Source organism: Phocoena phocoena, chromosome 15 (assembly GCF_963924675.1).
Source record: "Phocoena phocoena chromosome 15, mPhoPho1.1, whole genome shotgun sequence".
NCBI lineage: Eukaryota > Metazoa > Chordata > Mammalia > Artiodactyla > Phocoenidae > Phocoena > Phocoena phocoena.
In genome coordinates, this window is record NC_089233.1 from 20332951 (window position 1) to 20358795 (window position 25845).

Below are 25845 nucleotides of genomic sequence, written 5' to 3' on the forward strand. Positions count from 1 at the left end.
GCCGGCCAGATGGAAGAGCCTCCTGGGAAGCCCCTCAGCTGTGAGGAGAAGGAAAAGGTGCCGGGGATGCGGGAAGGGTTGACTCAGAACTTTGACCCCCTTTCCTAGGATTTGAGGCCTGTCTTTGTTTCCTCCACTATCAGAGGGCGGCAGTGACCTCTCACCCACTTCCCTGGACTGAGGGGGCACAGGAAGTGAAAGTGTGGGAGAGCCTTGTGCTTCCATGGTGGCGTTTGAAGAACGAAGTTTCTTTACAGCAGAAATGCAAAAGTACAAAATGTAAAACTGTAGATAAAGCTAAACTTCGCTTTGACACCCTCCCCAGCCCACCTTGCACACTTTCAATCTTGGCTTCTCCCACCCCACCCCCTTAAGTAAATCTCTTAAGAATCTGGATTTCAGACCTTTTTGTGCACCTGTGTGTGTGTGTGTGCGCGCGCGCGTGCGCGTGTTGAACGGGCGGTGGGGGTGTGGAGGGGTGCAGTTGTGTTCTTTAACCACCAAAAAGTAATGTTTTTTTGGAAAGGTGAATGTTCGTGAATGGTATGATCCGGATGGTTCTGCAACTTCCGTTTTCCTTCTCCGTGTTTAACATCCACATTAGTCCATGTTTACCTACCTTATTTATTTAGTTTGCGGTACGCGGGCCTCTCACTGTTGTGGCCTCTCCCGTCGCGGAGCACAGGCTCCGGACGCGCAGGCTCAGCGGCCATGGCTCACGGGCCCAGCCGCTCCGCGGCATGTGGGATCTTCCCGGACCAGGGCACGAACGCGTGTCCCCTGCATCGGCAGGCGGACTCTCAACCACTGCGGCACCAGGGAAGCCCACCTACCTTATTTTTAAAAGTTTTTTATAGTATCCTGCAGCGTGGAAGTGCCGCCTTTTCTTTACATATTACTCTGTCGAGAGCCGTTGTTTGCAGCTTTTCTTTCTACAGCAGTGCTGCTCTGCATATCCTTATACGTGACACCTTGTACGTGGGCCGGCGAATGTTAACTTGAATGCATCTTGGGCTGGCTCTTCCAAGCATCGTGCTGAAACTCTTCATTCACAATAACTCATCAGTCCTCTTATCCCATTCTGCCTTGCAGTGGGGGTGACAGAGGTCATTTACAAGTCAACAAGCTAATTCTCAGACGTTGATAAGAATGGTGATAAGTAGGAAGCTGTGAGAAGCAGTCTAGGTGTGAATCATGCCGTTTATGAATTGTGTCATCTTGGACAAATTGCTTTCCCTATGATCTTCCCAAAGCTAGCTCTTTCCTCCTTCAGGTCTGGGCTCAAATGGTAGTCCTCAGAAATGCCTTCGTCACCACTGTCTCTAAAGTAGTCCATTCTCCTGTAGCCCAGACACTCTCACATCACCCTTTTTGTCTAGGTATTGATTACCACGTGAAATCATCTCACCTGTTTGTTGCCTTGTTTATTATCTGTACCCCTCACTATGTGTAAGCTGCGTGGGAGCAGGGGTCTTGACCACTCTGTATACCTAGCCCCTGGAACTGTAACTGACACATGGTAGGTATCAGTTATTGTTCTAGGTGCTGGAGATGACTGATTCATGAACCAATACCTGGACCAGTGACTGATTCATTAGTCGAATGACTGTCTGAGGATGACAGCCCCTGCTACCTTCAAGGATCTCACAGTGAGATGGGAGGAAACAGAAGCAAACAGACAGTATGTGTAATAAGTACTGTGATAAAGCAAGCACAGAGGAGAGGTGGAATGCCTAACTTGGATTTGGAGAAGGACCTAGAAGTTTACCCCAGGGAAATAAAAATCTAAGCTGAGGCTTGAGAAATCAGTAGGAATTAGCAAAGTGAGTTGGGGAGGAAATGCTCCAGGTGATAGGAACAACTTATGCAGAGATGCTTAGACGTTATAGAGCTTGATGTTCTGTGAGAACTGAAAGTAGAATGAGTCAGTGCCGCTTCCTCCACTGCCTCTAGATGAGGGGCCAGCTGGGCGCCGCAGGCTTGTGTCTGATAGGCACTGCATCCCTTCTCTCTGACGCCTCCTTTCCACCTGCTCAGTTTTGTTTGGTGTTTTTCTTCTTCCAGTTGAAGGAAAAATTAGCATTCTTGAAAAGGGAATACAGCAAGACACTGGCCCGCCTTCAGGTAAGTGAATCTTATTCTCTCAAATTGGTATTGTGGTACAAAGAATATAAAAACAGCTCTTCGTTTAATAAAGCTTTTAACCAAAATTTATTTCTTTTTTGTAAAATTGTTTTGTGAGCTGCTTTTGTTTTCTCTAGCGTGCCCAGAGAGCTGAGAAGTTTAAGAATTCCATTAAGAGAACAGTAGAAGGACAAGATTCCTCGCTCCAGCAGGAAGTTTCAACGCAGCTAACCGACACAGGTAAAGCGAGCCCATTCACTTATACTTGCTTTATTATTTATTTCCCAGGTAAATTTGGCTGTGGTTCTTTTTCTCACAGTCAGAAGATAAGCAGTAGCAGTAGAGTCTTTAAAGTGTACAATTCAGTGGTTCTTTGTATATTCAAAAAATTGTATAATCTAGTCACTATCTAATTACAGAACATTTTCACCACCCCTAAAAGAAACCCTGTGCCCATCCTACCATTAACCCCTGGGCAACTATTAACCTACTTTTTGTCCCTGTGGATTTTCCTATCCTGGACATTGCATATAAATGGAACCATACAATATGTGGCCTTTTGTGACTATCTTTCACTTAGCATAAAGTTTTCAACTGTCATCCATCCATCTATACATTCATCTAAGCATGCATCAGTACTTCATTCCTTTTTGCAGCTGAATAATATTCCATTATATAGATGTACCATAATTTGTATATCCATTTGTCAGTTAATAGACATTTGGGTTGTTGCTACTTTTTGGCTATTATGAATTTTGGCCATTATGCTGCTATGAACATTCATGTACAAGTGTTTATGTGGACATATATTTTCAGTTCCTTCAGGTATGTACCTAGGCGTGGAATTTCTAGGTCATACGGTAATTCTATGTTTAACTTTTTTGAGGAGCTGCTAAACTGTTTTCTACAGTGGCAGTACCATTTTACATTCCCACTGCAATGCACAAGGGTTCCAGTCTCTCCACATCCTTGCTAATACTTGTAATTTTCTATTTTTAAGATTATAACCATTCTGGTAGACATGAAGTGGTATCTAATTGTGGTTTTGATTTGCATTTCCTAGTGACTAATGATGTTGAACATCTTTTTGTGTGCTTGTTGACCATTTGTATATCTTCTTCAGAGAAATATCTCTTCAAGTCCTTGCCGATATTTTAATTAGGCATTTGTCTTTTTATTGGTGAGTTGTAAGGGTTCTTCATATATTCTAGCTATTAGACCCTTATCAGATACATGATTTGTAAATATTTTCTCCCATTCTGTGAGCAGTAAACTGTATTTCAGTTGGATTGCATATTTAGTTGCTCTTTTCCTCTCTTAACTTTTAGCAATTATATTTATTGCTTAAATATTGGAAAGATGACTTTTTTTTTTGCGATATGCAGGCCTCTCACTGCTGTGGCCTCTCCCATTGTGGAGCACAGGCTCTGGACACGCAGGCTCAGCGGCCATGGCCCACGGGCCCAGCTGCTCCACGGCACGAACCCATGTCCCCTGCATCGGCAGGTGGACTCTCAACCACTGCACCACCAGGGAAGCCCGGAAAGATGATTTTTTAAAATTATATATGCACAAAGAAAAAAGTCTGGCTGGGAACATTTTAATAAAAAACAATAATCATTTCTTATGTTAGAAGTCAGGTAATTTATAATCATAAAATTGGAAGCTAATGAAGTAGAAAAGTGGTATGAGGGGCTTCTCTGGTGGGCTAGTGGTTAAGACTCCTCGCTTCCAATGCAGGGAGCATGGGTTCAGTCCCCGGTCAGGGAACTGAGATACCAGATGCTGTGCAGTGCGGCAAAAAAAAAAAAGAAAAGTGATATGAAAATTACTTTAGCCAAAAAAAGACATGGGGCTTCCCTGGTGGTCCCTTGTAGGGACTCCCCTGGCGGTCCAGTGGTTAAGACACCACGCTTCCACTGCAGCAGGTACAGGTTTGATCACTGGTCAGGGAACTAGGATCCTGCGTGCTACACGGCCCAAAAAAAAGAAAAAAGGAATAATACTGTATTGTATACTTGAAATTTGCTAAGAGAGCTGACCTTAAGCGTTCTCATGACACACAAAAAATTGTAACTATATGAAATGATGGATATGTTAGCTTGATTGTAGCAACATTTCACAATATATACATATACCAAAACATCACATTAAATATGTACAATATTTATTTGTCAGTTGTACTTCAATGAAGCTAGAAGACAAAACTAAGAGAAAAGCTGATTGCAATAAATCTTTTCGGGCTTCCCTGGTGGCGCAGTGGTTGAGAGTCTGCCTGCCGATGCAGGGGACATGGGTTCGTGCCCCGGTCCGGGAAGATCCCACATGCCGCGGAGCAGCTGGGCCCGTGAGCCATGGCCGCTGAGCCTGCGCGTCCGGAGCCTGTGCTCCTCAATGGGAGAGGGCACAACAGTGAGAGGCCCGCGTACCGCAGAAAGAAAAACAAAAAAAACCTTGAACTTTGATCTGTCTGAACGAAATAGCATTGACTCTCTTTTAAATAAATGTTTTGTAGTATTTATATGTAATATTTAAAAATAAATATGGGGTAGTTTTTATGTCATTTTAAAAGGAAAATATTAACTATATAATTTTTTCTCCTCAGAACCTAAAAATAAAGTATCTCCTTGTGACACGTTGCAAATCAACACCCACGTCGATAAAGAAACTGGAGAAAAGACACCTATCACACTTGACCTTGAGCCTGAGTCCTTTAGCCCTGGACGAATCCCAGCAGAAGGATCATGCATACAAAGATCAGATGATATCCAAGAACATTTTCCGTACGGGGTCAGTGGCCCTGATGGTAAGAAAAGGCAGAGTAAGCTGCTAGGGAGAAGAAAGAAACAGGAGAGAACACTTACTTCACAAGAGAGAGAGTCTTTCTTTGATATTGATTCGCTCATACTCTCTGGAAAAAGACTAAAGGAACAGGAAGAAATCAATAGAGAAAATCCTAAGACACCTGTAACTGAGATAAGAACTTACCCGTCAAGTCCTAAGTCTGACATTCCCGATTCTCCAGCACCAGTTACAGGAACTAATGTAGGGAGTGTATTAATTCTGCCAAACGCCAAACCGCAGAGAGATGTTGATGCACTCTTAAGAGGAAATAATTTCCCCAGGGTGACTACTCTTCCTTTGCATGTTCCATCAGTCAGCAGTAGTGGTCAGCACCTCGAGAATGAGCCTCCTAAAAGTAACTGTGAACTTACTACTCACAGTTTAGAAAACATTAGCCCTGCTTCGCCTGTAAACTTAGAGACACAAAACAAAAAAATGACTGTCTTTACAGATAACCCAGAGGTAAACAAAAGTATAAGTGCAAGTGACCGGCCGCCTAGAAGCCCTAACTTGGAGGCAGGTAATTCATATTCTATAAATGAACTCACCTACAATAACTTAGTGGCAAATGAAAACCAAAACTTAAAAGAACAAAATCACACAGAGATGTCTTTTAAATCTCCCAATAATGCTCTTGGTGGTAGAAATGAAAGTCGTCTGGAAAAAGAAGTTCTAAGTCAGTCTAAGAGTCTTAGCCTAGAAGTAATTTCTCCCGTTTCTACAGAAAATCAAACACATTCTTGCACAGTGCTTGAAGGCCTTCTATTTCCTGCAGAATATTATGTTAGAACAACACGACGCATGTCAGATTGCCAGAGGAAAGTAGCCCTGGAGGCTGTAATACAAAGTCATTTGGATGTCAGAAAAAAGGGCTTTAAAAATAAAAATAAGGAATCTGCTAAAAAGTTAAACATTTCCAATGAAGAAACTAACCAAAGTGAAATTATGATGTCGGACACGTACGCAGAACAACCAAGTTCAAAAAGTCCTCAGAAACTTCTCTCGTTAACTGAAGTCAGCTCTCCCGCTGGCCCCACTAAAAATGACTTTCCTAGGAAGGCGGTTACCCAGCCATCTGGTAGAAAACGCAAAGGAAGAAGAAAGTCAGTCTGCACCCCTCTGTTAGATCACCATGAACTACTTTTGCCAACTTCTGGCACATCAGGTGTTAATAGGTCCAAGGAAGAAGTTGCCTTGCACAAAGATCAGAATGAAAAAGCAATTATTCATGGTAAGAAGAGAGGTAAAGGTAAATTGAGTTGTGGTTGATGGTGGTGGTAGCTAGCACTATGTACCTGGCACTTTCTAAATGTTGTACATACACTCACTGAATCATCACCCCAACTGTACATGAGGTAGAATCTATTTTTATCTTCACTTTACAGATGAGGAAACTAAGGCAAGGAGATCAAAGTAATCTGTCTTTAAAATGACAGAGTCAGAATTCAACCCTAGCTGGATGGTGCCAGAGTTCACAAATATGGGTGAAAAAGTTGACACTTAGAAGGAAAATATATTGGATATTTACCTAAAATTAGTGTTTATTCAGGTACCATACAGTCTTTTATCCAGGGGGAGAAGTAACTAATATAGGAAATGTTTTTGAAATAAAATTAAATCTGTGTCAGAGTAAGAGTCCCCTGACAAACTCTTAGGGATGATTGTCTAGCAAAATGAAATTGTTCTGAGCCACTTTTGGGGGTAAAATATCTAATACAGTCTCTCTGGGGTTTGTAGGACACAGATTTTGAAGGCTATCAAGTGACATGTTATAATTTAAACTTCTTTATTCATTTACTCAGGAGTTATATCTGATAAGCTGAGCACAAAATCTAGATCATTCACTCCAGTTCTGTGTGAGAGCTCAGCAACTTTCTGTAAAGGGCCAGATATGAAGTATAGTCTTTGTGCTCCATCACAGCTACATGAGTATAGTGTGAAAGTAACAATAGACAATATGTAAATGTGATCGTCTCAATAAAATTTTATTTACACACAGGCAGCCAGCTGCTCTATACCCCTGGACACAGGCTTTGGTCTGTGAGCTACAATTCATTAATTAATTTAAAAATAATAATCATGACTTTTTTTTTATCATTTTTTAGGCCAAAAAGAAAACAAAGGAATGGGAATATAGGGCAATCTAATAATAAACTTGAAATGTTCTTTTGTATACTTTGAAATAATCTGCTGTGATTTCAGTAACCTGCAGGTACATTAAAAAATTTTTTTTCTTGTGGTGACCTTCACATAACATAAAGTTAATAACCTTTTTAAATTAAGTGAACAATTCAGTGACGTTTAGTACATTCTCAGTGTTGTGTCACCATGACCGCTATCTAGTTCCAAAACACTTTCATCACCCCAAAGGGAAACCCCATACCCATTAAGCAGTGTCTTCCCATTTCCTCTCATCAGTCCCTGGCAACCACCAATCTGTATTCTATCTCTGTGGACTGACTTATTGGGGGTATCTCATATTAATGAAATTATACAATATGTGACGTTTTGTGTCTGGCCGCTTTTACTTAGCTAGTTTTTGAGATATACCCACATTGTAGCTTGTATCAGTTTATGGCTGGATAATATTCAATTGTATACATGAACCACAGCTTTCTTATCTGTTTATTAGGTGTTGGATGCAGCTACACTTTGAGTGATACAGAATTCCTGTTGCTTTAAGTCTAGTAAATTACTCTTTGCTTGAAAATGGGACTAAGTTTTCCTCAGTGAGAAGGGCCAGCATTTTGTAGACTGTACTCTGGTAGCCTGTTGGAATCATAGTTCTGGATCAGAAAGGACTTGAGAGATTCTTAGTCCACTTCCCCTAGGAGGGACAAAGAAAATGAAGTGAATTGACTTGCCCAAGGTAACACAGCGAATCAGTGGCAGAGCTGGGACTCCACCCCCATCTCCCTTCTAGCTAGTGCTGTCAGCACCACATTGATTTTGCTCCTGCAGGAGGAGCTGCTAGTTAACCACTAACCTGTGGCTGATTTTTGAACTCTTCACTGAGATTTCAGAGTCATGGGTGGGAAAAGTAATGAACTCTGCACTATATTGGAGTTTAGAATCTCACTCTTCGTTGGGAATTAATGTCTCTTGCTGGGTATTTGTTCTGTTGCTTTCTGTTTTAGAGAAGGAAGGTCATTGTCAAAAAGAGGACTTCCTTTCTTACAGTAATTACGTGTATTTATCTTCGGATGATGATGCTTTCAGTTCTCCAGTTCATAAGAGTGAAATGCTAAATTTAAAGCATCTGTCGCCTTTTCTCAAAATCACAGACTTTCAGTTACCTGATGAAGACTTTGGGCCTCTTAAGCTTGAAAAACTGAAGTCTTGCTCAGAAAAGCTGATGGAGCCTTTTGGATCAAAAATATATGGAGAGGGACATCTTAAAGGGGGAAACTGTGTTGCTGTGGAGCAACTGATCCCTAAACAAATCACTATAGAGAAGGAGGATGGGAAAGAGGAACTGATCATCCTGCCAGGAAAGGCACATCCTAAAATGCCAAACCAAAAAAGCCAGCCTCAGGAGAAGGGCCTTTCTTCATCCATTTTACTTTTCACTCCTGTAAATACTGTTGCATCTGATGATAATGACAGACCGACAGCAGACCTATGCTCACCTGCTTTCCCCGTCTTAGGCTCTACTCCAGCTTTTGGCTCCCAAGCCCATGGAGAAAAGATGTCTGCGGAGGTTGTTGGACAAGCTTGCTCTACACCCCAGCTTTCTCACTTAAAAGCCACAGTCAGCCTTGCTAGTGACCATAAACAATTTTGGAGCAGCCCACCAAAATTAGATAGCAGCCTGCATGTGGCAGGAAGGGAAGGAGAGCCTTCCCGTGACTGTGACTCTGGTCCCCAAGCAACAGCTCTACCCATCGAGTCATCAACCTACAAAGAAAATCAGCTCCGTGGAAACACGTGCCAGGAATCACGGAAACATTCCACTGAACAGGTACAGACTGCTTCCTTTGTGAAATTTTCTCCGAAGAAATGAAGTATCTTAGTGAATATGGACAGCGTGACCACCTTACACATCAGTTCCTCAGTGTTTAAGAATGTTTTAACATGTTTCTGTGATATGGCTTCACTATAAACATTAAGTTCATTCTGGGGAAATTAGGATTAATTAAAAAATATATATTTTTAAATATACGGGATCCTGTTCTTTGTTATCAATGAAGCTGTTGCATTTGGAACTTTGCCGCTGTTACCATAGAAAATAAAACATAGGAAATAGTTTGATGAGTGAGTGATGCAGGCAGATATCATACATAAAGTATAAATTAACTATGTGACTTTTGTTTCCACAGACTGAAATAGCAGACGTTCCTGCTTGTGATAGCTTAAACCCAGGCACCCTACAATTGGTTTCAAAGTTAAAGGTCGGAAGACTGTTAACTTATAATATGTCTTGTGTCTTACATGTGAAAAATGTGATGAATTGATAGGAAAATGCAGAGAATTTGATCATTAGAAAAACTTGATAGATTCAGAAAAACATTTAAATTCTTTGTTTTCCACAATATTTACCTGTGGATATATTTTGAGATCTTCTGAAGAAGTTTATATGTCAAGCTATTGCCAAGAACAACTTAACTCTGTATCTAAATTTTAAATCAGGTATTTTGACAGAGAGAGAGGGGGTTCATTCATGACTCTCCTACCCAAATGATGTAGTATTTCTAGAAGAATCACTTGTGATTTGTAAGAAAATGGGTAGCAGTTCTAGGATATGACATAGTGAATGGTTAATTTTCATATGCTATGTATTATATATGGTTCTGAGAAATATAAATTATAGTATTCTGTTAATGATATTTTGGTAAATCCTGAGAAGTGGATTAGATCCCTGTCCTGGTTAACTTTTTATACTTGAAGTAGGATGGTGTAGAGCAGGGTTTTTCAATCTCAGTACTGTTGACATTTGGGGCTGGATAATTCTTTCTTGTAGGGGACTGGCCTGTGCATTGTATGGTATTTAGCAACAGCCCTGGTCTCTACCAGTAACACCCCCTTCCCAGTACTGATGACCAACAGTGTCTCCAGATATTGCTAACTGTCCCCCAGGGGAGGGTTGCAAAATTGCCTCTAGTTGAGAACAACTGGTGTAGAAGAAAGAGCTTTAAATCCACATAAACTATTTCTGCAGATCACTGGCTGTGTGACGTGGGACAAATCATTTAGCCTCTGAGCCCCAGATTCCTCTTCTATAAAAAACACATAATGATACCTATGTTGTTTCAAAGCTATTCATGAATCAGTTTTAATAACTTAGTTTCTTAAAGGAATCAACCATTTCATTCATATTTTCAAATTTGTAGGTAAAAAGTTATTTATTATTCTTATAGCTTTTTGGTCTGTGTATATGCAGTTAAGCCTCTCTCATTCTCACTCCCCATTTCTATATAAAAGTATTTTTTTCCTATATCAGACTTAAGAGGTTTGTCCATCCTATAGGTCTTCCAAAAAAACTGGTTTTTGGTTGTGTTGATTGTTAATTGAGATTTTTGATTTCCTATTTCATTTTTTTTCTGTTTTTATCCTTAGTAAGTCCTTCCTTCTGTTTATCATTGTGCTTATTTCATTGTTCTTTTACTAACTTCTTGAGTTGCTTGCTTACTTTATAAATACCTCTATAATTATAGGTTTTGTGGGTTTTTTTGTTTCGGGGGGTTGGGGCATACTGCTTTGGCCACCACATTCTGCATGTTCGTTTAGAAATAATATGTTCTTTCAGTTTTATTCCCTCTTCAACCCATGGGTGCTTCATCAGAATGTTTCATTTCCAAAGGTTCTTATGGAGCTAATTAATGTTCCAGTTCGTTCTTATGGTCTATTTTTTTGTGGTTAAATCTGAATCTTTTCCAGTCTGGAGCTACATGTTTTAAAATCTATCATTGTAAGTGTGTATGGACAGCTGTTGTAGTTACGTAAGACCCACAAAGCTCTTTCTTTTGACCTGCATAAAATTTTAATTACATTTAGTTGGTATTTCATCTAATCCTTGTAATCCATTACTTTTCATATTTGTTCTTTTTATTAAACAGTCCCCAAGGATCCCTTTAAGATAACTGTTGTTGCCATTCTGTGTTAGAATCCTTCAGGTTCCTGTTCTGTGGATGTGAGTGCCATGTGGTGGGAAATAGCTGGTTTCAAAGAGCGGTGTATCATAACTGCTTGTGAATACGTAGTTTCTCTTTGGAAACCTCTGGATACTTGGCAGTGGGAAAAAATTTATTCCTGGCACTTCGCAGAGGTAAGTCAGAATATTATAGCTGAAAGAGATCTTTCCAATCATTTGCATGGTAATATAGATGTACAGCTTACTAAAAATATGGGATCTATGACTATGCAAGACAGAGCACAGAGATGCGGTTTTTCCCCAACATTTTATTATGAAAATATTCAAGCATACAGAAAAATGGTGCAGGGGGCACCCATATACCCAGCATCTAGTCTCTACAATTAACACTGCGCTTTATTTGCTTTATCATATGTTTATCCAGAGATGCATTTTTACGCTAGATCTGCTGGAGGAGCTTGGAATTTCATATCTATTCTGATTTCTAAACTTGCTGATACCTCTGTTCCTTACCTCTCACCAAAATGTTATTTCTGCTTTTTTTTCTGTATATACTTTCTTCTGTCCTTGTCTACCTTTGTACATATCTTACATGGTTGCAATCTTAGTGTGCCTAAAATTTTTAAGCCTGCCTTTTCCTACCATATAAACATGTTTCCTGGTTTCTACATATTCTTCATACTTAATTATTTGTTTATTTTGAATTTTATTTTTCCAGCTTTATTGAGGTATAGTTGACAAATAAAATTGTAATATATTTAAAGCGTACATTTGTGATGTACACATGTGATGATTTGATATACATACACACTGTGAAAGGATTCCTATAATCAAGTTAATCGACACATCTATCACCTCACAGTTTCCTTTTTTTTTTCTTGGTGAGAATGCTTAAGATTTACTACTGTCTTGGCAGATTTCATTCTTGTTCTCCAGTATACCCCCGGCTTCTAGCACTGTGCTTTGCAGAGTGTTGCTCAATAAATATTCGTTCAGTGAATAAACTTACTTTAAATGGCTACAGATTGTTCCATTCATCCACATGCCAGAATTTATTTAATTATTCTCCCATTGCTAGAGCATAGATTGTGTTAAATAAATGCCACAGTAAACACTATTATGCACATAGCTTATTTGGGTTTAAGCTTATAAAAGGAGGGTGTTTGCTGAACGTTTTCACATTTGTTCAGATGTTGGAAACTATCCTGGTATAATGACACTAGAAAGGAATGTGACAAATTTTGGAAAATTTAGATTAGTTAAAGATGAAACAACCAAATATAATTTTTGTCTGCTTTGTTTTATTTAGGTCCCAGTATTACAGATAGTTCTAGTGCCGGATGTTTGTAATCTTGTGTGTGTGGCTTTGGGAAATTTGGAAATCAGAGAAATCAGGTATGTAATTCTCAAGGAGTATTCTTTTCTTTCCCTTGATCTTTCTCAGCTTGTTTTTTTTGTTTTTTTTTTTTGTGGTACGCGGGCCTCTCACTGTTGTGGCCTCTCCCGTTGCGGAGCCCAGGCTCCAGACGCGCAGGCCCAGCAGCCATGGCTCACGGGCCCAGCCACTCCGTGGCATGTGGGATCTTCCCAGACCGGGGCACGAACCTGTGTCCCCTGCATCGGCAGGTGGACTCTCAACCACTTTGCCACCAGGGAAGCCCCTCAGCTTGTTTTGAGCACAAGTTATAACCTAGTCTTGAGTCTTGAAAGAATCTAAATTTAGTCTAAAGAGAGATTTGTTAAAAAACAAACAAACAAACAAAACTATCAATGACATCCCTAACTGAAGTTTCCTTTTAAAGTTTGAACCTAGTTCTTTAATATTAAAGACTTACTCCTGACTTCTCTGCATTTTTCCTTATATTTGGTTTAGGGCACTACTTTGTTCTCCTGATGGTAAAAGTGAAAAGCAAGTGCTCCTGAGTTCTGGAAATATAAAAGCTGTGCTTGGCCTGACAAAGAGGAGGCTAGTCAGTAGCAGTGGGACCCTTTGTGATCAACAAGTAGAAATCACGACGTTTGCAGAAGATGGAGGGTAAGAAAAGCATTGGTTGATTTTAACTATTACATCAAGAATGATTTTATCACAGGGTTTCAGAGAAAGTTGAATCAGTAGCATCTTGTTTTCTCCGCTGTATGTGTAGTATAGCAGGTTCTGCCTCAATACTGGGTTATAACATAGAAGCAGTTCAGGGGGTGGAGCCAGACATGGCAGGGAAGAAGGCAGTGGAGCAGAGAGGCTCAGCAAGTGTAGTTTGTTCTTCAGTCTCCCGTGACATCTCTGTGTGTCCTTTAAGTATTACAAATACCTCAAGATCCTATACCTTTTTCTGGTTTCACAAACTCGGTTTCCATTGCTTCAGGTACCATCTGGATGCTGGCTACTTGCAAACATATATTTCTAACTCTGAGCTCTTTCTCAACCTCTAGACCTGCATGCCTATTTATTAGACATCTCGTGGTTACCTCAAATTCAACATGCTAAAAATGGAACTCATAGCATCCTCTATGTCTGTTATACACTCGTTACACTTTATTTTGATTTTTTAAAAATTTATTTTATTTATTTTTAGCTGTGTTGGGTCTTTGTTGCTGTGCGTGGGCTTTCTCTAGTGGCGGCGAGCGGGGGCTACCCTTTGTTGCGGTGCACGGGCTTCTCATTGCAGTGGCTCTAGGCGCACGGGCTTCAGTAGTTGTGGCTCACAGGCTCAGTAGTTGTGGCTCGCGGGTTTAGTTGCTCCGAGGCATGTGGGATCTTCCAGACCAGGGCTCGAACCCATGTCCCCTTCATTGGCAGGCAGATTCTTAACCACTGCACCACCAGGGAAGCCCTATTGTAATTATTTATTTGTCTTTCCTAATAACGGAGGGCATGGACCTTGTTTGTCTTATTTAATCCATGACCTGTTACAGTAAAATAAGCAAGAGATAAATAATTGTTTGCTTAAATTAGGAAAGCATTAGTGGAGATGGGGAGAAACAGATGGATTTGAGAGAGATGAGATGATAAAGTCATTAGGACTTGGTGATTGAGTAAATAGAGAGGAAGGACACAAGGATAAAGTCCATGTTTCTGGGTTGCTCACTTGGGTGGGTGGTGGAACAGTTAGTTGAGATAGCAATGCAGAAAGAAACACAAGGTTTAAAGAGAGAGCTGGTGAGTTTAATTTTGGATATGATGAATTTGAGGTGCTTGCAATATATCCAGGTAGGTAATATGAAAGTAATAAATGTTCATTGTAGAAAGTTTAGAATACATGTGTTTTCTGGCTGAAATTTTTTTTCTGGCATTAGGTTAGTGTTTATTATGCATAGTTCAATAATATGTAGAAGGGCTGCTTAGAAACTGCTTTGGTAGAAAGTGCTGATTTTTAATACTGTTTTTAATGCAGAAGCAAAGAAAAACAGTTTTTGATGCACCCTGAAGAGACTATACTAACTTTTGCTGAGGTTCAAGGGATGCAGGAAGCTCTGCTTGGTACCACTATAATGAACAACATTGTCATTTGGTAAGCTTTCCCTCGAGGGCCTCAGTTTCCTCATCTGTAATATAAGGATTTACCTCTAATTTTATAGGGTTATTAAGATTAAATAAGAGACTCTGTAAATATGATTGTGTTTTTGTTTGTTTACTATCAAATGCTATATACTTGTCTTAACAAGATTAATTCAGACAGTCCAAGCAGACAATTTTAAAATAAATGAAATTTTTTTTTGTTGACAAAAATCTACTGCTGGGAGTTTCCTGGTGGCCTAGTGATTAGAATTTGGCGCTTTCACTGCAGAGACCCGGGTTTGATCCCTGGTCGGGGAACTATCCCACGTGCCTCGCCGCACGGCCAAAATACAAAAAAAAAAAAAAAAAAAATATTGCTTAAAGTTAATGGCTGAGTAGCTTTCTCAGACTAATTCTCCTACTTAAAATACCTATCAACTCTGCACAAAATATAAAAATCAACTATCTGAAAGCACTAGAGAGCAAGAAAAAAAGAAATATGCTGGAGGAAGTTCAATACTTAGAAGAAGGAAATGTCACTGGGCGAATTTCCTGTTCAGCGGGCAGGCCCTGGTCTGCACACTCAGTTATTAAGAGCCTGATAGAAAGTGTTCTGTCCTGCTGGCTTAAAGGAATGAAGGATAGAGATCAAGGTAACTACAGCAGCTAGAAAGCAAGGAAGAAAAATCCCAAAAAGTAGAGAACCAGAGAAGGAGCTCTAAACTCTGGCTATATTCTCTACCTAAATATCTGGCTGACCTTTAAACTGCATGTATGCAGGACAGACTTGAAGCAGCCCAGGTAAAGCAAAAAGAACTGAACTGGGTTTTCGGCATTTGGAATTTGAGTTTAGCCAATTTCACTGTTTACTAGGGGGAAAAAAATCAATATTTTTCAGAGGAACCTAACAGAATGCAGTTTATGTGATGTGTCATTCATAATGTCTAGAATACTATCCAGAATTACTAGATGTATAAAACATGATTTCAAGATTCAAATTAACACATTTGTGGTAGGGAAACTGAAGTCGAAGAGTCCCCAGCCACCTCTCTTTCCTGACCGTGGAAGAGAACCACACCCGGCCACAGGCACTTGTAAGGTTAATTTGTAGTAGGAGAATAGGTTGATTTTTTTTTGTTTTTTCTCAGAAGGCTTCTCCATTAACTATTCCCTTGGGGCCAGAATGGGTCTTGGTGAAAGAAAGTTAAGATATTTGTGTCACTGCTACCTGCCTGTTCCACATTTTCCAGTCCTAACCCTCTAGGAATAAATGAGGAAAGCATGACCCCTGAGAGAAACTTTGTCCCCTCCCCACCAGGGAGCCTCTGGAATTTGACCATGACCTAATCTGCCAGAAGACTTTGTTTTCAGATGTCCTGCTGTCTTCAGGGAGCAGGTTTCCACTTTAGGCACTTTCCTCAGGGTTTCCACACATAGGTCTTGTTTGAGAACAGTGTTCTTAATAAAACTTGCTTTTTCTATTCTTTTTGCTCTTTCTGTAGTCTGCACTTTCATTGTTTGGCTCCTATACTATTTATATAATCTAGTAATTGGTCTCCTTTCCATCAATCAATATTCAACCTCCAGATCATTTTTGTTGTTGTTGTTGTTTTGCGGTATGTGGACCTCTCACTGTTGTGGCCTCTTCCGTTGAGGAGCACAGGCTCCGGACGCGCAGGCTCAGCGGCCATGGCTCACGGGCCCAGCTGCTCCGCGGCACGTGGGATCTTCCCGGACTGGGGCACGAACCCGAGTCCCCTGCATCGGCAGGCGGACTCTCAACCACTGCGCCACCAGGGAAGCCCCCAGATCATCTTTTATACTATTACTTTATAAATACTCATCCTCCCAGTCCTCCTGCCTCCCGCCGCCAAAAATAAAACCTTCAATGGAAAAACAAACAAACAAACAAACAAACAAAACCTTCAATGGGGCCCATTTTGCTTTTTGCAGCTTTCATTTCCCTTATGCTTCACAAAAATTCCTCTCCACCTGTTCCCCATTCCTTCACTCCCTTTTTTCATTCCATCCTTCAGTTCCCCCCTTCTAATAATAATAGCCTTTGGCATTTCATAGATAAGGGATCACAATGGAATTTGAGGCTAGGAAGGGACCGCTATACTTAACCTGTGAGTATCAGTTTAAATTCTAAGTTTAAGGTTGCCTTAAGTTGCCTTAAGTTCTGTTGTAGCACCTCAACCCTCATTGATGTTTTCCTCTCTGAGTTCATATTGCCCTTATTTTTAACTTAGCATATACTACTTTGTATTATGAAAGTCCTTGAAGATAGGTACTGTATCTTATATCTATTCTCAGTGTCTGTCTTAGCTCCTTGCTTAGAGTAGTTACTCACAGATGTCTATCAAAATCTATCATTTACCTTTTGGGCTCTGTATAACTTTACATTTACATATAGTATTTGTTCACCTTCCCTATTGACCTGATTTGTTAGATGTCTAAAGTGATTCATGTTATAATCAAGGTTCAGTGGTCCTTTTTGAAACTATTGCTGAAGGTCTAAATATTTAATCTTGATCAAGTTATATTAACGGAACACCCATCTTTCAATTATTTACTAGGTATTTGAGTCTCTACTTATGTACCATTCTCTGTGAGAGATGCAGATGTGAATCAGATATGAATTTTGGTCCCAAGGCCCCTAAAATCTAGTAGGGAAATAAGATTGCTTTGCAATTCAAAGTATATAATTCCTTTACAGTTTACATAAGGTCAAAGTGATAGAGATTTAAACAAAGTGCTTTGGGATTTGGGGAAAACGCAATTACTAAATACAGAACTTGTACTAACCTTTGTAAGGGATAAACCATTCTGGTGTTCTTTATATGAGGAAAACCTTGCATAAGTACATTAGAATTTAGTTTTCTTTCTTCAGTTTTTATACACAGTACCTGGTGCATAGAAACTTCAGAAGTATTTGTTGAATGAATATATTATACCCTATTACAGTATATATTAAATAAAAAATGAGGCCTATGGATAGTACTATAGGGAATTGGAGGAGAGGAGATTTCTGTGGACTGGTGCAGACCGGGAGGAGCGATGGAATCTAAATTGAGCTCATACAGCTGGGAGGGGATGGGACATAATCTAGGCCTTAAGGAATAGATGGGCATTGTCAATAACAGGGATGAGAATTAGTAATGGGGAGCACGTTGGGAGGGATAGCTTGAACAAGGATATAGAGCCAGGAATATGCACAATATTTTGTCCAGACAATGAGAAGCTTTCAAGTAAGGGAGCAGTGAGTAATAACAGTGTTGCAGCGCTGGATTCACGAGGGTTATAAGTACCATGAAAAAGAATTCGGACTTTATCTTGTGGCTAATGGGGAGCCAATTGAAAGTTTCTCACCAGTAGAGTCACATGGTAGAACAGTTAATCAGTGTCACAAATCCTCAATAAAGCTAAGGAGTGGTTCCAACAAACTTTATTTTTTTCTTCTTTGTATTCACCCCCTCTCCTGTCTTCCTTTTTCCATTTTTTATCCCATCTCAGTCCATTTTCTCTCCATTGTCTTGGACTAGCCACATTATCTTTTCTCTCCATTATCTTGGTCTAGCTCTAGTATAAACATATATTATAGAGACATAATTATAAGTCTATTTTAGGTGTAGTCTCTCCCCTAACCAAATTTGGTTTCCTGACCATTGTCTTCCATGGAAAATATAGGCATAACAAGAAGAGTGATAAAATCCTAATAATAGAGCTATGCCATGTGCCTAATTTCAATACAAGTAAAATGAGATAATGGAAAACTTTTCTCATGGAATGTGAAAAGATTTATCCCTCGTGGCATAGCAGATTCGATCTAAAGCTAAACTATTAAATTACACTGTTGGCAAAGTTAAACTATAGTTTTATTTTTAGCTAAATTGGTGGCTAAACAAAACTAAGGTGCTGTGTCTCTTAGTTTTTCCCTTGGTCACCTCCTAAAGGATTCTGTGATAAATAAGAGAACATTATGTCAAAACCAATTTGCTGGGAGAATATTACAACTTATTTATTTTTTGTGTCCAAGGAATTTAAAAACTGGTCAACTCCTGAAAAAGATGCACATTGGTGATTCCTACCAAGCTTCAGTCTGTCACAAAGCTTATTCTGAAATGGTAAGTAATGATCTGCTGGGACCACTTTGTGTGTTACTGTTGGCCTCACTGAGTGAGAGCAATAACTTAGTAAGTAGTAATTACCTGACCCTTCCTGGTGCCTATTTTTTTTTCAAAATTGGATAGCAGTGTTTGTTCTTTCTTAAAATTTATCAGTGAAAATAAGTGATGGCACAATATGACTGGGTAAAATTTCTGGCTGTATGACTTAAGGGCAAACCTTGATTTCCAGCTGTGAATTTGTACCTGGAAATAGTATGCCTGTTATCAGACTTGACTCCCAACCACATTGCCGTAAATGATTTATGATGTGAATGAATGCCCTTAGGAAGGATGATTAAATGGTCCTAGACATGTTTTTCTCTGAGGCTTTAGGATTCTGACATAGAACTCAACACAGCTTCTTAGCCATTGCGTTAATAGACTTGGCTTACAGTCCAGTGTTAACATCTGAACAGGGTGAAGGTATTTGTCCAGGAGTCAGGGATAACTGCCTGAGTATCCACTGTTGAGCCATGAGCAGAGGCAGAAGCAGCCAGCTCAGCGCTGTGTGGAGACTGACCGGCCCAGCCGCAGTGGCAGCTCTGTGAGCATCAGCACCCAGAAGCTCTGAACACAAAGGATGCATCTTTCCCTAGTCTAGCAGCATCTGTGGAAATGAACTCAAAAGTTGTGTGATCTTAGGGACTTCCCTAGAGGCCCATTGGTTGAAACTCCACGCTTCCATTGCAGGGGGCATGAGTTCAATCCCTGGTCAGGGAACTAAGATCCCGTATGCCACAAAGAAAATGTTGTGTGATCTTAGATAATCTATCACATTATCTTGGGGCTAACTTTTTTTTTTTTGCGGTACGCGGGCCTCTCACTGCTGTGGCCTCTCCCGTTGCGGAGCACAGGCTCTGGACACGCAGGCTCAGCGGCCATGGCTCACGGGCCCAGCCGCTTCGCGGCATGTGTGATCTTCCCAGACCAGGGCACGAACCCGTGTCCCCTGCATCGGCAGGCAGACTCTCAACCACTGTGCCACCAGGGAAGCCCAGGGGCTAACTTTTTTCATCTTAAAATAAGAGGGTTGAATTTATTTCTGGACTGCTTAAATATACCTACTAGGCATTTAAATAATTTTACATTGTTGTTATTACAACATTAATACCTATTTGATATTAAAACATTTAACACAGAAATGTATAAGATAGGAAGTAAAATTTCTCCATGAAGCCAACCTCCAGAAATAATAGTTAATAGTTCAGTACAGAAATCAGCAAACGTTTTCTGTTAAGTGCCCAGATGGTAAATATTTTCAGCTTTGCAGGCCACATGGTCTCTGTTGCAGCTATTCTTCTCTGCCACTACAGCCCCGAGTCCCAGAGGTAATACGTAAACAAATCGTGTGGCTATGTTCCGATAAAACTTTTTGGACAATAAAACTTTGAGACTTGGATTTCATATAATTTTCATGTGGCACAAAATGTTCTTCCTCTTTTTTCCAACCATTTCAAAATGCAGAAATCATTCTTAGCTCATGAGCCATGCAAAGATAGGCATTGAGCCAGATTTGACCTGTAGGCCACGGTTTGCCAACCCCTAGTTAAGTGTATAGCATGTAACATTTTTTGACTCTTGGTTGTTTTTTAATTATAAAGGTAATTCATTCTCATTATAAGAATTCAGTCATTCCATTGATAGAAATGGATGAATTAGAAATGAATGTTATTAATCTTAAGATGGCCCTATAATTAATTTTCCCTATTTTACCCCCCAAAATAACTACTTTCAACGTACAACATACATATATATGTATATATACATGTATGTGTGACATATATTATCACATGCAATAATGTTATTATTAGAACATGTAATTTTAAAGCCAGGAGAGGTCTGTAACACATTCTCCCACAGAAACAACTATAGGTGATGGTGTCCTTTTTTGGTCATTTTTACTCTATAAATAAATAGGCTATTGCAAACTGGCCTGAAAATGCAGCCACCACTTAAAAGATTGTTTTTATGAGAAAATGTCTTCTGAATTTTCAAAAACCAACTTACAGATGAACATTTCTAGTCTGAGGACTCCCGCCGTGTGTTTATATGCTCTTTTTTCTTATGCCAGCATTTTACCAAAGAGATGGCATAAGATGTTAGTAGGCTGTAAAGGGGAGGGAGCTGATAAGTCAGCTAGTCATGCCTGCAAAGACTGGCTGTAAAGTCATGGGGAGCCCTCTGCTGGAGAAGCCAGAAGTCCAGCTCAGTGATACCCTCAACAGTTCTGCCTGGAAAAGAGTGAGCCAGGGATTAAATCCTGGAAATTTAAGAGCCTGTTGACCGTTCCTGTAATTCTTTAGTTTTGTCTCTGCCAGTGCTTTTTTCCCCACATACTCTTGATGATTTACTTGGTTATTAATTTTTCTCCTAAATCAGGGGCTCCTGTTTGTTGTTCTGAGTCACCCTTGTGCCAAAGAGAGCAAGTTGTTGGGAAGCCCTGTGTTTCAGCTGATTGTCATTAACCCAAAGACGACCCTGAGTGTGGGCGTGATGCTCTACTGCCTTCCTCAAGGGCAGGCTGGAAGGCAAGTGTGTTGTTGCCATTTAATGAGTATGACATTTTAAGAAGCATTTGTGCAAATACAGAAACCAGATATTTTTGTGTCACTGACATGAATGGAAACATGACATACTACAGATCATAGTAAAGAACATTAACAAGTGGGATGGGGGGCTTCCCGGGTGGCGCAGTGGTTGAGAGTCTGCCTGCCGATGCAGGGGATACGGGTTTGTGCCCCAGTCCGGGAAGATCCCACATGCCGTGGAGCGGTTGGGCCCGTGAGCAATGGCCGCTGAGCCTGCGCGTCCGGAGCCTGTGCTCCACAATTGGAGAGGCCACAACAGTGAGAGGCCCACGTACCACCAAAAAAAAGAAGTGGGATGAAGTATGAAGTTTAGTAGATCTGAGTCAAACCTCAGATTCCCTACATCCTATGATCCCCACTAGTATGGCACTGGATAGGTATTTTATGTGTTTTCAAGCCCTGTTTTTTCCCATACCAAAAACATTTCAAATACAAAGTAGTTAATATTCTCTACAAAAAACTTACTATAATTTATGTTCTTTTCATGAAACCTAAATTAAGGAAGTTTTAGATGTACAAAGATACCTTTACTTTGAAATCTTGACTGAATCTCCATCATGGAGGCAGTTGATATTTATCTTTTGATAAATATTTATCTGTTGACTGATGAGAAGATCTATTTCCCAATGCCACAGTTACTGTCATCCCAACAGTTTTCTGAGCTATGTAAAGCTCTGAAGTAGTGCTGATATTAGGCGAACCGAGCAACATCTGAAAGTATCATTTATGAAGACTGCCTTTATTAATGTTTGAAAATAGACCTGGTAAATCAGGATCACAAAGTTTAGCTTTAGTAACTCACAAGGGTAAGGAACCTTGATAGTTACAATGTATATTTCTATGTTTCTTTGGATCTTGTGCAAAGCTTGCAAGATCATGGCATGTTTGAAAAGTCTCTCTCCCTATGTACTTAGCCAGCTGTGGCATTTCTGCAGATGCTCGTAGGTCAGCAAGGACCTCAGAACTCTCATCTGCAGTGTGTGCTTGTTTTCTTAGATATAAAGAGAGAACCATAGTCATTGGCCTAGAAATTGAGGATACAGATAACTACCTGGTCACACATTTCCTTTGTCACTTTTCAAACCCATTTGTTTAGTAAATCTTGAAAGCCTATTTGGTGCCAATCCTGTAGGAAGCACTACTGTTTCTAATCTCACGGAAGTTAGAAGAGAAACCTAGTGAGCTCGAGTTTTTGAGCACAAGCCACTTGTTCTCCTTGCTTGGCCTTTGCAATAAACCTTTTTCTGTTGAAAAAAGAAACAACTAGTGACTGCTCTTCAGGGCACACAGTGCCATGAGGCTTGCACTTTTGGCGAGCACAAAGGATGGAAAGGCACCTTAATTGGCAGTGGAGGGTTGGGGAGAGACTGTCAAGGAAAACTTGATGGATTTTCAAAAGAAGGGCTAGGAATCAGCTATACAAGGTTGGGTGCGAGCCAGAGATAAAATATATCATTCAGTTCACTCACAATATTCACTGAGGGCTGACTGTGTACCAGGCTCTGTGCAAGGTGCTGGTGATATGGCAGTAAGGAATAATCATTAATTTTTATTAAGCACGTCCTGTGTGTTAGGTACTGTGCTAAGCTTTTTATATCAACTGTTTCATTAAACTTCACAGCAATCCTATGAAGTAGGTACTCATACCATCATATCCCTGTTTTACTGATGAAGTGGAATGACTTGCCAGGTTTGCACATCTCTTACTTTGTTAGAATTCAAACCCCGGTAGCTGACTGCAGAGCCCTGTCTTAAAAAGACAACCGGATTTGTTTTACGATGTTTACATTTTTTGTGGGACCAAACACGGAAATAGGAGAATCTCCCATAGTGAGGAGTGCTGTGAAGATAAACAGAGATGCTGCAGTAGAGAGGGAGCAGGGTGTATGTGTGTGTGCGCTCTCAGATCTCTGAGTAGGTATGACCTTTCTGTGGAGGTGACAGGCCTGAATGATGACCAAAGCCCAGCCAGGCTAAGCTCTGGGGTTAGAGCTGCCAAGGAGAGGGAAGAGCAAGAGCGAAGACAATTAGGTGAGACGGAGCTCAGCTGGTTTGAGGAGTGGGAGGCAGGCCCCTGTGAGCTGGTGTGCAGGGGATACAGAGGTGCATCAGAGAGACAGGCAGGGTCTCTAGTGATTATAGCCAGCAGTCCTGGATTGCAAACACAGGCATTCCTGTTTCCAGGTAATTTTGTTCTTCCTGAGAGCATGGTTTGGGCCTGTTGTTTTCATGGTTTTTTCTCTTTGTCTGTTTTTTTGATATGTGATCTGAATTGTCTTTTCTCTGCTTGCTGTTAGGTTCCTGGAAGGTGACGTGAAAGATCATTTTGCAGCAGCAGTATTAACTTCTGGAACCATTGCCATTTGGGACTTACTCCTAGGTCATTGCACTGCTCTCCTTCCACCTGTCTCTGACCAGAACTGGTCTTTTGTTAAATGGTCAGGTGCAGATTCTCATTTGCTGGCTGGACAGAAAGATGGAAATATATTTGTATACCGCTACTACTGAGTTAGGGTAAGGTTGAAACACCGTGTTCTGGGTATTTTCGGCCTCTTATTACTTTTTGGAGTTGTTACTATAAAGGAGACTATTTGAAAGTCATTTAAAATAATTACCTGTATTCATTCAGACAGACTTTTTACTCTGTTGGTAGGGGCCCTACTAATCTTGAATGTTCATTTATACTTACTTGGGAGAAACGGATTTTAGGTTGACTTTTGTAATTCCTCACATTTGCACATTTGCTTTTAAAGGTGTATCTACATAAAGCTTCAAATGTTAATAAATATTTATTTTGATATATCCTGTTTGGCATATTTTTTCCTATCTTATAAAGATCAGTTTTAGAAATAAGAACTAATTATTTTACAACTAGAATATTTTAGTCAATGATGCTTGCATAGTAAAAGTAAATTTCAGTTAACTCAGTATACTAATACGCAATTACTTTTTATGCTACTTACAATACTTTATTTTCACATATCTGCCTATTGAAAAGCTAATTTAGAAATGCTGTTGTGCTTTTTCATTCTCACATGCACCCTTGATACCAGTGCCTGCATTTTCACAAGTCACTTAGAGTCAACAACACAGCTTTACTGAGTACATCATCTTCACCTTTGCCTAAGTGGTTTGAGAGACGGCAATTGTTAAAGTCCTAATCTGGTGGTATCATTGGAAACTTCATCCCAATCTATAAATATTTATTTGCCTAGCTTTCTTGAGTATATTAAGAGTATGTATTCATGATCTATATAAGGTAACTATTTGCACCATTACTTCTCTTTTAAAGATACCTTTTTATGCTATTACTGTAGTGGGTTTCGCTAACTTCGTTACTACCTTTTAATACATTTGAATAAAAGATTTAATTTTCTCTCCTATACTAATTCTTTTCTCACTGTCTCTAACCTCAAATGAGTTAATAATTTGCAAGCACATCATAGGTAATAGATGGATTTTCACAAAGATTTAATTTACTCAGGAACCCTGGGAAACATGTTATCTTGATTTTAAGAGGTAAGAAAACTGAGTAGATCTAAGTTAGTAACAGTAGAACAAACACTGAGTACGTACTTGACATAGTAGGTGTGAAAATGATTGCCGTGAGGCCCCCACCCCTCAGAAGTGCACAGGTTAGTGATTTAATTTAAATACTGTGTTTTAAATTGAAAGGGTGTGTTCAGAGTTCGGCTGTGGAAGCTCAAATGGGCAAGCACAACACGGGGTTCAAGAAAAGCTTCATGAAGAATGACAACTTAGCTGAGTCTTGCAAGGTGAGGAGGTCAGAGCAGAAGTGAAGGATATTCCAGGCAGCAAGGACAGTATGGTGTGAACTACAAACAACTCAGTGTTACCAGATGATTATGCCATGGGGAATGGACTCAGGAAGCTAGAAAGGTAGCCAGGGAGCTTGAGAGGCATGTTAACAAACCTGGACTTTATGCTGCAGGTGAAGGGGCTGTTGAAGGGTTTGAGGAGTGAGGCGATAAGGTCCCACTGTAGCCACAGTGAATGATGGATTTATGGAGGCCAAGAGTAGAGGCAGGGAGACGCCCAGAAGGGCCTGACCTGTGGCAGGGGCAGTGGGAATGAAATAGCTGAATCGGAGAGAGATTTAGGAGGGGGGGAAAGAAGCAGGAGGACTAAGTGAATGCAAGATTAGGCAGCAGGTGAAGGAGTCTTCAGTTTCTGTCTTACTGGGGTGATGGTGTCAGCAATTGAAATAAGGAACACACAAGGGGGAAAGAACTGATCTGAGTGCTTACAGATCATCTGGCAATAGGCAATTGGATCTGGGACTGTGAAGCTCAGAGAAGAGGCCAGGTTGGATGCAGGTAGCAATTAAGACCTCTGGAGTGAATCAATTCTGAAAACTTGTATGTTTAAAGTCAAGAATGGGTCAAGGACAGACCCCCAGAATCAATGTTTAAATGATGAACGGAGGAAATAAAGCCATGAAGAAGGCAGGAAAGGAATGGCCAGAGAAGTTGTGTCTATTGGACTTAAATTAAGATGCAGTGGTGAGGTTTA

The 25845-nt window shown here is 40.2% G+C and overlaps 1 protein-coding gene across 2 annotated transcripts; it reads left to right on the forward strand.

Annotated features, from left to right (window-relative positions):
• Window positions 1-9: 9 nt before the first annotated feature.
• Window positions 10-24111, forward strand: PALB2 (partner and localizer of BRCA2). 2 transcript variants are annotated; one of them, XM_065891831.1, is made up of 13 exons: window positions 10-57; window positions 2065-2124; window positions 2262-2364; window positions 4730-6217; window positions 8106-8929; window positions 9288-9359; window positions 11072-11233; window positions 12369-12454; window positions 12933-13094; window positions 14452-14568; window positions 18595-18682; window positions 21104-21252; window positions 23610-24111. In XM_065891831.1, the coding sequence occupies exons 1-13, from the start codon at window positions 10-12 to the stop codon at window positions 23818-23820; spliced, it is 3570 nt and encodes a 1189-aa protein (XP_065747903.1). In that variant the 3' UTR covers window positions 23821-24111. The 2 variants fall into 2 exon arrangements, with proteins under 2 accessions (XP_065747903.1, XP_065747902.1); XM_065891830.1 differs by having other exon boundaries at window positions 4730-6226; window positions 8115-8929; window positions 23610-23820.
• Window positions 24112-25845: the final 1734 nt, after the last annotated feature.